The 14,873-nt window shown below is 39.3% G+C and overlaps 1 protein-coding gene across 5 annotated transcripts in view; it reads left to right on the top strand.

The window, feature by feature from the left end:
* TMCC3 (transmembrane and coiled-coil domain family 3) overlaps positions 1–6,238 on the top strand; it is a 149,207-nt gene extending 142,969 nt beyond the window's left edge. For all 5 annotated transcript variants that reach the window (XM_032687244.1, XM_032687241.1, XM_032687245.1 and 2 more), the window contains exons 3-4: positions 838–973; positions 3,705–6,238. In XM_032687244.1, the coding sequence (XP_032543135.1) occupies positions 838–973; positions 3,705–4,007 (439 nt within the window). In that variant the 3' untranslated portion in view covers positions 4,008–6,238. The remainder of the gene's footprint in view (positions 1–837; positions 974–3,704) is intronic.
* Positions 6,239–14,873: the final 8,635 nt, after the last annotated feature.

Genomic DNA, 14,873 nt, shown 5'->3' with positions numbered 1-14,873 from the left:
GATTCTTGAAGTCTTTACTATGCTAGTGGGGAAAAAACTCAGTATAAAATGCAATATATAATGTTTCCCTTGTTTACAGTTCTTGAAATACAAGGAAAGGCTTGATATCACATCATAACATAGGGGAGGAAAGAACAATACAAATGGCCTACTGAGCTCAGGACTTGGTTTGAGGGGAAGACAGTGGCCTTTTCTGACAGCTCACTGCCATTAAGATCTCAAGCCTCCTACCACCCATTTCCGCAGCGTGACAATTTTGCCTCCATCATTTTTGTGCTGACTGCAGTGTTTGCCTGTTTGTGTGTTAAATCAAATGACAAACTCACCAAAAAAATTTCTAGTTTCCTGATGATTTAGTTAAACTGGTTTGCTGTGCAGAGGCATGCCAGAACAGGCTGTACACAAATGGCAGGACCTTGCAGTTGTGTTTGAGAGAGAACATACTTTTCTTGTCATTACTGGTTAGCTGTTAGCTAGCTCAAACTTACTTATGAAACCATATCTTCTTGTCTAAATGAAGAGTGAAAAACTGAAAAATGTGAGTTGGAGATCCTTAGGCAGTGTTTATAGTTCATATAAGTTTCCAATGATGTACAAATATTTGCTTCTTAACACCCACTGCCAGCAAGAAACACTGAAAAAAGACTTTCAGCTTGCTGAATAAATGCTTACGGAGAATTTGCAAAGTTTTTACTGATTTCCTTTATGTGCTTTGTAATGCCAGTGATATGAATTCATAGTACACTGAAAAACTATCTTTTAAAATGTGTAATTGTGTTCATGATTTAGCATTTCTTGAATAGAAGGCACTAAATTTAGACCTCTTTTCCTAATAAGATACGAAAGACTGGAGGACCAGTTAAATGACCTCACTGATCTTCATCAACATGAGACAGCAAACTTGAAACAAGAGCTAGCCAGCATAGAGGAGAAAGTGGCATATCAGGCATATGAGCGATCACGGGATGTTCAGGTATGTTTTTCCTTACTTCTAATATTTGGTGGAAATCTTGTACCATGGAACACTCACATCTTTCTACATCTTTGTAAATAAGGAGTCTGGGGAAAGATTTAAGCCCATGTTTTGTCTGTTTTAAAGTAAAACCCCAGCATATTAAATCAATGTGAGTCTTCATTTGTTTCACTGGATTCAGAATTTTTTCTACCGGAATTGATGATGTAGGCTGGGCAGACTTGTGGTTGAAGAATGGTCTGTTTTAATTTCTTGCACTAGAGGAGGAAGGAATTAAGTCTCCTCGTATTGTGTAAAATGCCACCTTTGACAATGTCCTAACACAAACTTCTTGTTCAGACTTTCTCCAGTAAGTAGTCTCATCACTGGCAAGGTTTATTATAAATTGAGCTTCAGGTAAAAAGTAAGAGAGCTAATTGATAAATAGACTTGTAGATTTGCCAGCTATAATTTAAGAGTTTTAAGCCATGGTCACAACAACCTCTATAATTAAAACTGTAGGATGTGTTCACCTTAGTGATCAGTTGTAGTTATGTCTGGCTTCAATCAAAAGCCAATAATAATGTCTACAAGTGTGTCCTGATGGCATGTAGCTACATACTTGAATATTTATATACAATATAATCACTTATATAATGCATAATATTTCTACTTAAAGCCTGAGCAAATGGTGAAAAATGGTGAAAATGTTGTTATGCCTTACCTATTCGTGAACAAATGAAGAATGCTCAGACTGTCTTCATATTGCCTCAGATGGTAAAAGAAGCTAAAACCTGTCCTGTATACCCCTGTGCTCATATTTCTAAACATAGAGCCTGCAGGCAGGAGGATGATCACAGTTTCCTAACTGGTGTGAGAATTAGGAAGCTCCTGGGAACAGAATGGGAAAGGATGTACTAAATCTAAGTGCATCATAGGTTCCTTTGTAGGTTTAAAGAAGAGAGATCTCTGATAGATTTAGAGAAAAGAGGACTCCTTTCTGTGAAGGTATCTTGGGGATGTAAAAACATGAGACCTGAGCTGTCCAGCAGAAGGGCTATGAGCTAATCGCTAATTTGTTAGCAGAATCCTGGGGTGGGGTGGTGTCAGAGACTTTTAAAACTAATGGAAGTGCTACATTGATACAATCTTGTTTCTTTTATCTCTATACAGCTGGGCCTGTTTAAACCTGCCTCTTTGGGGGGGTTGGCAAATAAGCTAAAATAGAGAGAAGGCATTTAAACTCTGGATATTTTGAGTAACAACTTAACTCTGTAGCTAAAGGATGTGCAGATCGTTTCTAAAGACATGCTCAGCCTCTCAATGCAGAGCTGCAGGTATCAGACTTTTGCAGCTAGACTTTCTCTAAAGCAGCACAAGATTTGAGAATAACTTACAGTCAGAGTGGAATAAGTACCAGGAAAGGTCTTCAGTGTGTAGTGGAGAGCATGCATGAACCATAAGGGACTTTGTGCCACCCATTAAGAATTGTCTTTTATATATATATATATATATATGTGTATATATATATATGTATATATAACTAGTTCCTAGAACAGTGAAAGAAACCAGTTTTGTGTAACACACTGTGCCATGTGCTCTGCAATGACCTTGGTGCCTGGCTGGTCACATGGTAAGCCAGTTCAACTTGCTAAAATAAGAGAACTGACCCAGCAAGACAGAGTTAATAACTCTCTGTGTGTTTATACACAGAGGTTTGGATTGAAACAGCTTACTGTGTGATCAGGTGAATGGCCCTGCCAGTGCAAGGAAAATGTTTGGAGTTTGAGAGTGGGGAAGGAAGTAGGGATGCTGGAACATCAGTTTTCCCTTTTACACAGCGGTAAAAGGTTACGTCACATTGATCAATCTCATTAAATTATAGCCTTCCACCATGTTACATAGCGGTGCCCAAATCCCAACTCCAGCAAGAAGTGGCATTTTGGCAAATAAGTGAAGCAGTTGGAAATTTTTCTGTGTTTCACTTTGGGAGGGCTTAAGTGTGGGGTTAGTGCCTTAGAAAGCATTTTACTCAGACTACTTTTAGTCCATCCTCAAGAAGAAGAGAAAGGTCTGCTCCCTTTAGAACAAATTGTAAAGAGGAATAGATCATATGAAAGAGAATCCCATAAAAGCACCATTGCAGGTTTCTCCACTGTCTCCCCTGCCCACTTGGGGTATGGATCAACGAGCCTTCACACTGATAGAGGGAGAAGGCCAGATCTTACAGAGGACTCAAGCCCACATTGTGCGACAGGGGGCTTTGAGAGAAAAAAAATGTAGACCATAGAGGTTATGTAAAACAAATACTACATGTTGCAAAGTAGATTTAATTAGTATTGCAGCAAGCCCACCCTAATGTTTTCTATAGTATATAGAAAGAAACTAATTTTGTTGCTGTTCTAACGCAGTGATAGTTGCTATGGCAACAGCTTTCTCAGTACTTTATCTCATCAGTATATACAGCAAACATCTGTCATGAACATTAGAGTTATGATGGTTTTTCTCAAGCATGACAAAAGTAAAAACTATGTTGTGGACAGTGTTGTTAGACTTGATTATGCCTGAGCAGGCAGTGATACATTCGGTACATTCATGTGCACTTTTTTTAAAAAGTTCATGGTTCACTGAAATTTTAGCAGTGTATAATAAATTACACGTCTAATCTAGCTGATGGATGGCTCAGCAGCTAAAACATGAAGAAGTGTTGAATGGAAATACAGCTGCCCTAATTCTTGTTTTCTGTCTCCAGGAAGCCTTGGAATCATGCCAGACCCGGGTGTCCAAACTGGAGCTCCATCAGCAGGAACAACAAGCACAGCAGTCTGAAACAGTTAATGCCAAAGTGCTCCTGGGGAAATGTATAAATGTTATCCTGGCCTTCATGACTGTCATCTTAGTGTGTGTTTCTACTATTGCAAAGTTCATTGCTCCTATGATGAAGAGCCGCTTTCATATCATCTGCACTTTTTTCGCAGTGACACTGCTGGCGATATTTTGTAAAAACTGGGATCATATAATTTGTGCCATAGAAAGGATGATTATACCAAGATGAAGCCATTGGACTTTTTTTTTCTTTCTTTTTTTTTTTTTTTCATTTTCTTCCCCTCCCTGTTTTTTAAGCACTGTGTGTATACAAATTCTGTGGTGTAAATGCATAAAAGCATATTCGTTGGCAGTCAGTTGTTCAATCTGATTTTGTCTAACTGGCTATGTCTGTGATGAACTGCTCACTTAAGTCAGTCTTCTGCCTTAATCCAAAACGTTGTCCACTTTACAAACCCACACCCACAAAAGATGGTATGATGGTCTGGGAGGAATCCCAGCAACTGCAAGTGTCAGCTGTGCTTTTTACTAGGCTGGAGTGCAAAGAGTGTGACAGGAGGGAGTACCATAGTGTGTATCAGCCCTGTTAGACTCATAAGTTAATTTCTCTCTGAATCCAACTGGAGTAACAAGCCAAATTGTGCTGTCATATGTATTACTAGTTCTTGATTCTAAATTAATGAGTATCTGTATATGGAGTTTCTAGTTTTCAGGACCAATGAAACTCGATGCTTCTGCTAGTAACTTTTTGCACAGAGTTTATTGTTTGTAAATTAGACCAATGATGACTGTTGACCACAGTTAGCAGTTGTTCATTCTGGCACTATTCCTTATCGCATTTGGGAAACACATACATGTGGCATAAGACTTCCAAAGATGGACTGAATGGAATGATAAGATCCCCAGACCACTTTGGAAAGGAGTAAAGAAGCAAGTAGCTGGTGGTTGTCATCCAGACCAATGCACTTGCTTCAACCCTTGTAACCGGCAGGGGGAAAGAAGTACATGGAAAGGCATCACTGAGGTTAGCCTTTGTTAGCACTGAGTTGTTGGGGTGTTCTAACTCGATGCAAAGCATATAGGTGGCGGGACTCTGGGTACAGTGGATTTCTTTCTTGTGTCAGATTAAAGAATGTGGCAGAAACCTGAGTGAAACGCTTCTTAGGGGAGCAGGGAGTTAAACTTCTGTAAATATACAAACTGCAGACTCTCTTGACAAACATTCCTGAAAATAATGTATTAACATGCAGTACTACTACTAGGAGACAGGGTTGGGTTTGTTTTCTCACTGGAATTTATTTTGCTTGATTTAAGAACTGCAAAAAAATTTCCCTGCTTGGCTTTCAGCCATGATGTAAAACAAGATCTTTATTAAAAACAAACAAACAAAAACCACCACAAAACAAACCACCACAACGACAATTCTTCTCCACTCTCTATTAAATGAAAAGATAGTGTCTCCAGTTATTTGATGTTCAGTGTTACTAACTGTGAAAATAATTGTCATGACAGATTTTCTTTTCAGTTGCAGTATTTTCTATGCTGGTATTACAGGAGGGAGGGAGAGGCTTGGTGTGTGTATTTGTTTTTAATCAAGTGCAATATTTGGTGTGGAAGTTGTGAGGACCTTATTCTGAGGAAAGGGAGTGGGGGGAGGGAGAGGCAGGGGAAGAACTTTGACATTTTACCATGATTGGATTAACAGTGAATAGTTTCTTTTTGTGGTTTCAGGAACTGAAGAAAGGACAGAATTAACTTCATAAATAATAATATGACTCAGCAATTAGAAAATTCAATTAAAACACTTTAAAAAAATTTTAAAGAATTCTTTATATGTGCTACATCTTCGAACAGAGAATTCAGGAAGGACTGTGCTGGTTTGCAGGCACCGGAACTGGATCGGGTCAGGCACACCCATGTTATCCTACACCCAGCCCTACCTCGTCTCAGAGCATGGTGGAGTGGAAGCAAAAGTCCTGCTGAGAGAAATATGACTTTTAAGAGCCCAGACTTGCCGATTGGTTTATCCCTGACTGTGTCAGGAATAATGATTATATAGATACATTATTCTTTTCATTATTTTTTTTTCTCTTTACACCTGTATTCCTGGTATCCCCTGAAGAAGGAAAGATGTATTGTGCTATGCAGAAAACTTTTCTGCCTTCCTTGCTACATGTGCTCCTGCTGCTGTTCAGTTCAGGGAGACCTTTCTTCCCATGTCTCTTAACCCATTTTGTCACTGTATTGCATGCATTGCAACAGGCATTCACCCCCAGCTTCCAAGTAGCTGTACTTGGCCTCCTTTTACAGCCAGCAGATAGACTGAGGGCACTGCTTCCGCTGAGGCAACTCATAGACTTATCTTCCCAGGAAAGTCCCTTCCACAATGTTAGAAAAATTAAAAAAGCAGCAGCTTTTTCCTGACTTTTACATCATAAGAAAAGGTTTTCCTTGGTGGGTTTTTGTTTCCTTTTGATGTATCCTCAGATCCTCTTGGTTTTTCCCATGGTTTTCTTACATTGTGGTCCTGTCTTCATTTTGAGAAGGCATATAATGATATAATGGTTTTTTTCCTTTTTTCCCCCCATTTCTTTAGCTAATGAATGTAGTTCTATTCAGAGCCCTTTCCTTTCTGAAGTCTTTTCCTAAACTCCACCACCCATTTTACTAATCAGCCCTATGACTCTCCCACTCCCTCATTTCCCTATCACATGATTATACATCCATTACCAAAACCAAACAAGAAGAATCCTAGTTCTGATCCTAAGAATGCTGTGATGCTTCATGGTGTTTTCTTGCCATATTTATTATAATCTTCATTCTTATGTTCAGCTTGCACAGCTACCTTCTGTTTTGGCCTCTTGAGAAAACAGTTTGTTTAGCGTTTTGTTAAATGAGTTCAGAAGGTTAGATGTGCAAGAAAGGAATGCCACCTGTTAATAATGTGTATGTAAGAAAAACTCCTTTGCCTGTTGCATGATTATATGTTTAAAGAGATAATCCTCCCAGTGCTAGTTTATGTAGTTAAGTGTTACATCAGGTAGTCTCAAGGTCAGGTGTATTTTTCTTATAACAAGGGAAGCTGGTATTGTACAACCTGGGACCATGAAGGCCTCTGCTCCAAGGGCATCCTATTGCAATTCTGGAAGACAACCTCAGTGCAAAATGAGGGTAGAACGTAAAATCGATGGCTCTACAAAAGATTGGTCACTATCTTGATAGAATCTGTGTTCAAATTGGAAACAGGAAGATCTTGCATTTCCATATTAACTTTACATCTGGCAGAGGACACAGAAAAAGATAAAAAGACTGCATAATGTTAGTTATGCAAATTAAAACAACCCTAATTGGCGAATGGGCACATCAATTCTCTATTTTCCCTGCTGGATTTAAATCACTGGAGAATGTGGCACGCATCAAGTAAATAATAAAATAGTGAAGGGCAAAAGCTTGCTTTTGAGTGAAACTGCTATAGTTTTGCACAGAGTAAGGCTGCAGTGCCAGGAACTCTGCCAAGTGGAAGCCACCCAAGGGGAGAGGGGTCTCCCCTTCTGCCATCACCCCTCCATTTCCTACCTTGCGCTAACACTGGTGTGTGGTGAAGTCTTCCATATGCCATGTTAGTTCACTAGACTGGAAGAAAAACTTGGCGTTAAGAGGTGTATGGTTCTGCACATCTGGATATTAAAGGGCTGGTAGAAAGGTCTCATGAGTATGAAGCAAGGACAAAAAGGGAGATGAGGCTTTTTCTTTCTTGCTGCAGTGAATCATTAGCTGCCCCTAAAACCGGACAGCTTCAGTGTAGAAAAGTTCTTCCTAGCTTTTTCGTACAGGGAACAGATACAAACACTACCAGGATGTGGTGGGACAGGCTAGCAAGCTGTTAGATCAAGAGCAGGATCAAGAGCAGGCTGGTGCCTGTGCCATTATCTTCAGTACTGGGATCACTTCCCCCCTCTAGACTGGGATTATGTGAGCGTACATACTTTCTGCTTACCATGAAAGTATGCCTAGGCCAATCCAGAGAATTGCAAGACCTCTTAAGGAGAACTCTGTTCAGCTTCTCAATGAATTAACCGTGTTCTGTCAGGATACAATTTGCTTTTATGTTCTCACACAACACATTAGACATTCTTAGGATATTCCTTACACCTGCTCATCATGAGCCTCTAAAACACTCCTACTCAACAAAAAGTTGCCAGGCGGTGTCTTTTTTGCTTGGTGCTGCCTGGTAGTCAATTATTTCACTTCACTTTGACAGTAGTTCTCTGATGGAAAAGCCCTTCAATTAGTTGTTCATACTGTTCAGTAGGCTGTTGGCAGCTTTTTGTTCAGAGGGTTCTGGAGATTAATTTCTTAGGAAAGTTAGCACAATTTTCCTGATTTCTCACATTTCAGCTTTCAGCACTGAATGAGGCTTTCTCTAAAACTTGTCGAATGGATCCCTCTGCTAGCTTCAACTAGTTTCAGCTCTGTTATTGTTGAATGAGACTCAGTTTAAATTTCTTTGCCGTTCTGCTTTACATTATATGCATTCATGCAACTTCTTATTTTATTGCACTCTTGTGATGTGATATCTACTTGTTCTGAATTCTTATAGAGCCACTATAAAATCTCACTGCATTTTAGTTTAATATTAAAATGCTTGTGTTATGCAGTGCCTCTGCTGCAGGACCATCACATATAGATCCGATATATGGATATTTAAAAGCCAGTGGTTTTCTTTGAACAAATCATAACTGCTTATCTGGGGAATAGAAATTCAATAGGTGAATACAATTTGCTGTAGGAAAGATACATGATACACTGACTAGAACTGAAGCTAGACAAATCTACTGTAAGCATAAGCTTCAGTTTTGTAATCATAAGGATTACAAACTAATTATTAGCTACTGAACAACATAATAAACAAGTATTTTAACACTTAAAGTTGAATGGGGCTGTTCAAAAAGGTATCGATTCAGGCTTATGTTTGATACAATGTTAATTACTTTGTTAACATTGTAGTGCTTTCTGGAATCAAAATCAATGAAGAAGAAATTTGGGGAAAAAAAAGAAAACACAGAACCTTGAGGTTCATTTAGGTGGTATGAAAACCAACTTTTTATTATTTGCTTTTCTTTTTATTTTGGGAAACCGAGTCCCTTTCCGATGTGATAAAGACATTTTACTTCCATATTCAATGGTACAACAGAAGGTAAACACAGATTATTGTAATTAAACACTTTAATTTAGATAACAAAATCTAATCACTTTCAAAAGTCCATCTAGGACTAGCAATCTGGCAAATTTATTCTCCTCTTTTTTTTTAATCGAGCAAATATTTATCTGCTTTCTTCATTTACCATCATGCCAGAACATGGCCTTAATTAATTATATTGCTTCCCTTTAAAGTACAAGAGATTATAAAGGACTTGTTTTCAGATAAAGTTGGAATGGTCTCTCTGATCCTAAGTAGCATCCTGCACAAAGAATCAGACAATTTTACATTACAACAGTGAAAGACTAAGAAAAGTTTTGTTTTAGTCAGTGGAATTGCTTATTTTCCCTGAAAAAGCCGAGATGATGCTGTATATAAAGACTGCATGAGGCCTAGTCAAACTGTCTTGTACGGTTGATTTGCTGTATGTTTAGCATTTTAAGTTGTACTGTTGTGGGAAGTTTTGCACAAAGTCACCTTTCCTTTTTACCCAGGGAATCTGGGTCTGGTAGTATCAAGGTGTACCAAAAACTATCTGCTTTTATTGACTAAAATTAATTGTCTCAGTGTGTCACCTGCAATGTTTCTCATGTTATTTCCATTTTGTGCAGCACTGTGGAAAGATGCAACTACGAAAATGTAATTTTTGTATATTTGGTTGTGTAGTCATGACTGCCTCTAAGGTGCCATTAACATTTTTTAAAATAAAAATATTTACATTTATTTGATTATGAATATCATCTCTTGAACTTAGGGGTTTGAGTGTTCAGACACTATCAGTTTTCCTTTCTCAGTAACAAATTATTCAGTTGACAGTGGCAAAGCTAATCCATTAAGCACAAGGCCCAGCTTTAAAATTATTAAACTGAGCATTCTGCTCTCCTGCAGTTTTGACCAAAACCTGATAATTTGAGTTTCATTTACAGCTATGACATAGCAAAACTGAATTAGGTATCATCATTGCTTTTCTCCAGAGCTTGTGTGAACATTCTATGCAAATGTCACGCTATTGTGCCAAACAGTTGCACTCAGTTTGGATTATTTTTTTTTTTAAACTGAATTAGAAACCTAAGATGTATTTTTATGTTATTGTCAGAAATCTTGGTCGCAAGTGCCAAAAATGAAACTTAACATAGCTGACATAAAGCAAAACATTTGCATTTATTTTTCATAAAGTAGGGGTCTCATCAGCTGGCACTGGCAGCCATCGGGAATGATGTTATTTTAATTCCAAGAACAGAGCAGAAACTGTGCCATTAACAGTAACTTTGCAGTCACACAGTATTTCCTGTTTTCTCCTATTGGAAGAAATGGTGTACTGGCACTCCCATGTCACCTGCAGGCTTTCCAAGGTCTCATCATGCTGGGTTTTACATGGGTGCCTGGAATTCGTTCTATGTTAAGGCTAACTCCATTCACAAACACCAGGGTCCCCCACAACTGCTAATAGCTTTTTGCCCACTTCTGGCATGGGCTGAATAATCCCCGCTGATACTGGCAAACCAGACATAAAAAAATGCACCTCACTTATCATCAGTTCTCTGAGTTGTTCAAAACTCTGGCTTTGGAGTGTGCATAACACACCCTGGTAACTCTTTTAGCACCCAAAAATAGAAAGGCAGAGGGTAAAACAGAACAGTGCTGTTTAACTTAGCACAGAAAGAGGAGTGTTGCCAAGAATTGGTCACTGCACAGTGTTAGCAATCACTGGATGAGACAAATAAGCCTTACCAGCAGTGTACTCTGAAAATACTTCATGTTGGTGCCCCAAATAACTCCAATAACCAAAGACTTCATCTGCTATTACGCTGTGACTTGTTTTGCAACACCCAAACCAACTTTGAACTAGCTGGTTCAGGCACTGCAGTTTATAAACTTAGTGATAAATGATTCCTGAATGCACGTGTGCTTATTTCTCTGTGCTGCTGTGGAAGGTACAGAAGTAAAACAGCAGGTTCTGCCTCCCATGGCAACTAGCACTGCATTGAAGTAGTTGAAAGGAGAAATTTCTGTGCGGTGTCCTCCTCAATTCCTGTTTGGACTGTGGACTTAAGTGACAACTCTTTAGTTTTGTGGGCTTGCTTAGTGGATCAATGCTATGTCACCTTCTATGTGCAGCCTACCAGATTCAGACAGAAGTAAAGCAGGGAGGCTAAACTACTGGAGAGGGTGGTGTCCAGTCACTAATGGGGTTCCACAAGGCTCCATCCTTGGCATAGTTCTCTTTAACATCTTTCTTAACAACTTGGAGGTGGGACTGGAAGGGATACTAAGTAACTTTGCTGATTACACTAAACTGGGAGGAGCTGTTCACTCCCTCGAGGTCAGAGAGACCCTGCAGAGAGACCTCAGCAAATTAGAGGACTGGGCAATCACCAACCAGGTGAAGTTCAACAAGGACAAGTGCCACATTCTGCACTTGGGATGGGGCAACCCTGGTTATGTGTATAGACTGGGGAATGAGAGGCTGGAAAGCAGTGCTGCGGAAGGGGACCTGGGGGTCCTGGTTGATGGCGACTTGAATATGAGTCAGCAGTGCCCTGACAGCCAGGAGGGCCAACTCTGTCCTGTATCCTGTTAAGCACAGCATTGCCAGCTGGTCAAGGGAGGTGATTGTCCTGCTCTGTTCTGCAGTGGTGCAGCCTCTCATATTGAATACTGTGTGCAGTTTTGGGCACCACAATATAAAAAAAGACGTTAAGCAATTAGAGTGCATCCAGAGGAGGGCCATGAGGATGGCGAGAGGTCTGGAGGGGAAGCCTTATGAGAAGTGGCTAAAGGCACTTGATTTGTTCAGCGTAGAAAAGAAGAGACTGATGGGAGACCTCACTGTTAGGTATCAGGAAAAGGTTTTGTACCCAGAGGGTGGTTGAGCCCTTGAACAGGCCTCCCCATGAAGTGGTCACAGCACCAAGCCTGACAAAGTTCAAGTGTTTGGACAACACATGATATGATTCCTGGAGTATCCTGCACAGAGCCAGGAATTGGACTCTGTGATCCTGATGGGTCCTTTTCAACTCAGCATATTCTATGATTCTCTGATACCCTGTCTTAGGACAAGCTTAAAGCTGGACACTGCTGAGCTGCTGAAAGAAGCACCGACATGCTTTTGACAGAAACTTTAGGAATTGAACTTGCACTTCACCATGTTAACCCTTCAGTTGGTGAGTGTGTGGTTCTACCCATCTGTGTGTGTGTAAATTAGGAAAAAATCTTTAGTTAGTGTGGCTAGAATGGAATCAATTTAATGGAAATGAAAGCCCAGTCAGGACTGAAGACTCATATATGAGAACAATATATATAAATGTGAAATATCCTTGTAGCCCAATAAATTCTCTATATATTTTTCCATTGAATACCATTTTAATGAATTGGTACCTGTCAGAGAAACATCCTTTCCCCCGCCCTAGTCACAGACCCATGATGAAAAAGGAAAGACACAGAAGATCAGCATGAGATACTGTATGTACACGCTGAAGAGAAAAGTAGAAAACACAATACCTGTGTGGTCAGCAGTCCCATACAACATATTTGTCTGAATAATGGCTTTGGAAATTGCCTTACACTTTTTTATCTACCGATGTTCTTTGCGCTAAAAATTGCATTCTGACCCTACTGAGCTTAACAGTAAAAAGCCCTCTAACTGGGGAAGACTCTCACCACAGCACTATGGCACATAAAAGCAATTCCATCTTTTGACTTTGGAATGCAAAAAATATTAATTTTCTCAGGCAATTTAAACAAAACGTATGGTTTTAACTGTCTACCACAAATAGCACACTACTTAGCCACAGACATCTCTGCCACAATTGTATGGGACAATGAAACTATTTGGATGCTTTCAGGCTGTGCTGACTCATGTGCTGAACTGAGCTTGTAGTTCCAACATTAATTCCCCACTTAGCCTCTATCCTTCTGATTGGATTCAGGTCAAGGTGACATACACTAAGCATGGATTAAACTGCAGGTACAACCAGCAGCATGTATACATAACAAAACCTTCTCTGAAGATATGCCACTGGGCTACAGGAGCTTGAGGATTTATCTAATCTAGCAACTATTTTCAGCTTGCTCAACTGAGGCAGCAAGGAAGCCTGAATGAGCTTTCAAACTCAAGACTTTTCCTGACCATGCTTACACAGTATTTTCCTCCAAAGAGTGTATCTGCAGAATGCATTGAAATATTTTCCTGGGCTTCTATACATACTTTACATCTCTTTATATATTGCTTTTCTTTGTGTGAGGATGAACCTTGCTGCTCTATGAAATGTTGATCTACCCAGATGTAATAGAATGTGACATTTAAAGAGACACAATCTTTAATACTGTTGATCAAAAATTGTGAGGTCTCTAAATGAAATCTCTTTACTTTTACTTGAGCCAGAATTAATTTAAAGTATCCCTTAAAGAGACCTTACTCATTTTAAAAAATAAATTACTGAGATCTGTAGCTGCATTAATTTCTATTTTTACAAAAAACTCCTCTGTATTGTGAGAGATGTTTGAGGTTCACCTCTTGATTATCTTTTGGCCCCTCTCTCTCTGCTATGTCCATAAGCCCCACTCCCGTTCCTATAAACCCTGCTTTCTATTCCTCCTTCCTTCAGCTTTTTCCTCCTTGTGCCCTTGAACTTGACTCTTCCTTTTTTTCTCTCTTTTTTATACTCTGCAAGATTCCCAGGTCAAGCCCATCTGAGTCACTGCAGCAGCTCTACTTTTAAAGCAAGCAGAGGTAGGAGCAGGTTTTCAGCACTGCTGCTCACACTGCTATGAGACATGGAGAGAGAGGGCCACTGTGACAAAGAAGAGCATCATTACCACCTGTACTTCAAGACTGATGGCTATTGAGTGAGTAACTAGAATTACCTGACTCAGTGGGTCTTGGAAGGAAACAAGTACCCTTTTCTGATCAGCGTAAAAAAACATGGAGGCAAAAATAAAGTAACCATATTTGCACCATCTTGAGTCATCCTCTTAGCAAAAGATTCCAGATTGGAAATATTTACACAATAATTGTTCCATAAATTAGCTGGCAAGAGACACCCAACCCTGTCTGTTGATTTTAGATTTTGTAATTTTTTTGCTATGTCCACAGAGTTCACAGTGAGTGACTTAGCATGTTTCTCATGTAAATTAATTGTTCTCCAATAGATCACAGCTATATAATTCTGATATGAACAAACACTAATAGAACCAAAGAAAGAATCTATGCAATTTACCACTCCCGCTGATGCAGCCGTACATGGGAGAAAGACTTCTATTTTACTGTTTTACCTTAGTTAGCATTAATATTTGTAGAGCTGATAGTGAAAGAAAAATAAAATGAGCAAATTGGATACAGAAAATGAGAATGCATCTTCATAATACTTTTTAGAAAGATTTTTTTGCATTGTAAAGCTTAGAATTTAGAAGTATGACTTTTCATCGTTTACAACAGAATATGTTTTTAATAAAAATTAAATTTTACTTAATTGTAGTTTTCTGTAGTGCTATTTATTTCATTGTAGGTGTACAATGGTATAGATAGAACACTGCTGTTATTTCATCTCCAACATGGCAACAAACACAATATACACATGAAATGGCACAGCAACATCAGTCTGCACAGTCAAGCTGACAGTGAAGCAAGCACTGAACTCTTGCCATTGTAGCTGTGGAAGTGACTGTAATGTGTTTTAGGCACTTTATTAACGGAGCTTACAACCACCCCTGGGGGAGCTGACTGCAGCTGTAATCTCCAATTGCTGGCAAACATGACATTTGGGTTTTGGTTGGTTCCCCCCCCCCCCCCCCACTTCTTCCTTGGGGATGTGTGTGTGTCATCAGCAATACCCACCTTCTAATATACTAATTGAAAACAATTTTAATTCTTATTAAAGCATTGTTAACTTTATC

Source organism: Chiroxiphia lanceolata, chromosome 5 (assembly GCF_009829145.1).
Source record: "Chiroxiphia lanceolata isolate bChiLan1 chromosome 5, bChiLan1.pri, whole genome shotgun sequence".
Lineage (NCBI taxonomy): Eukaryota > Metazoa > Chordata > Aves > Passeriformes > Pipridae > Chiroxiphia > Chiroxiphia lanceolata.
This window is presented reverse-complemented; position numbering and strand designations above follow the sequence as displayed.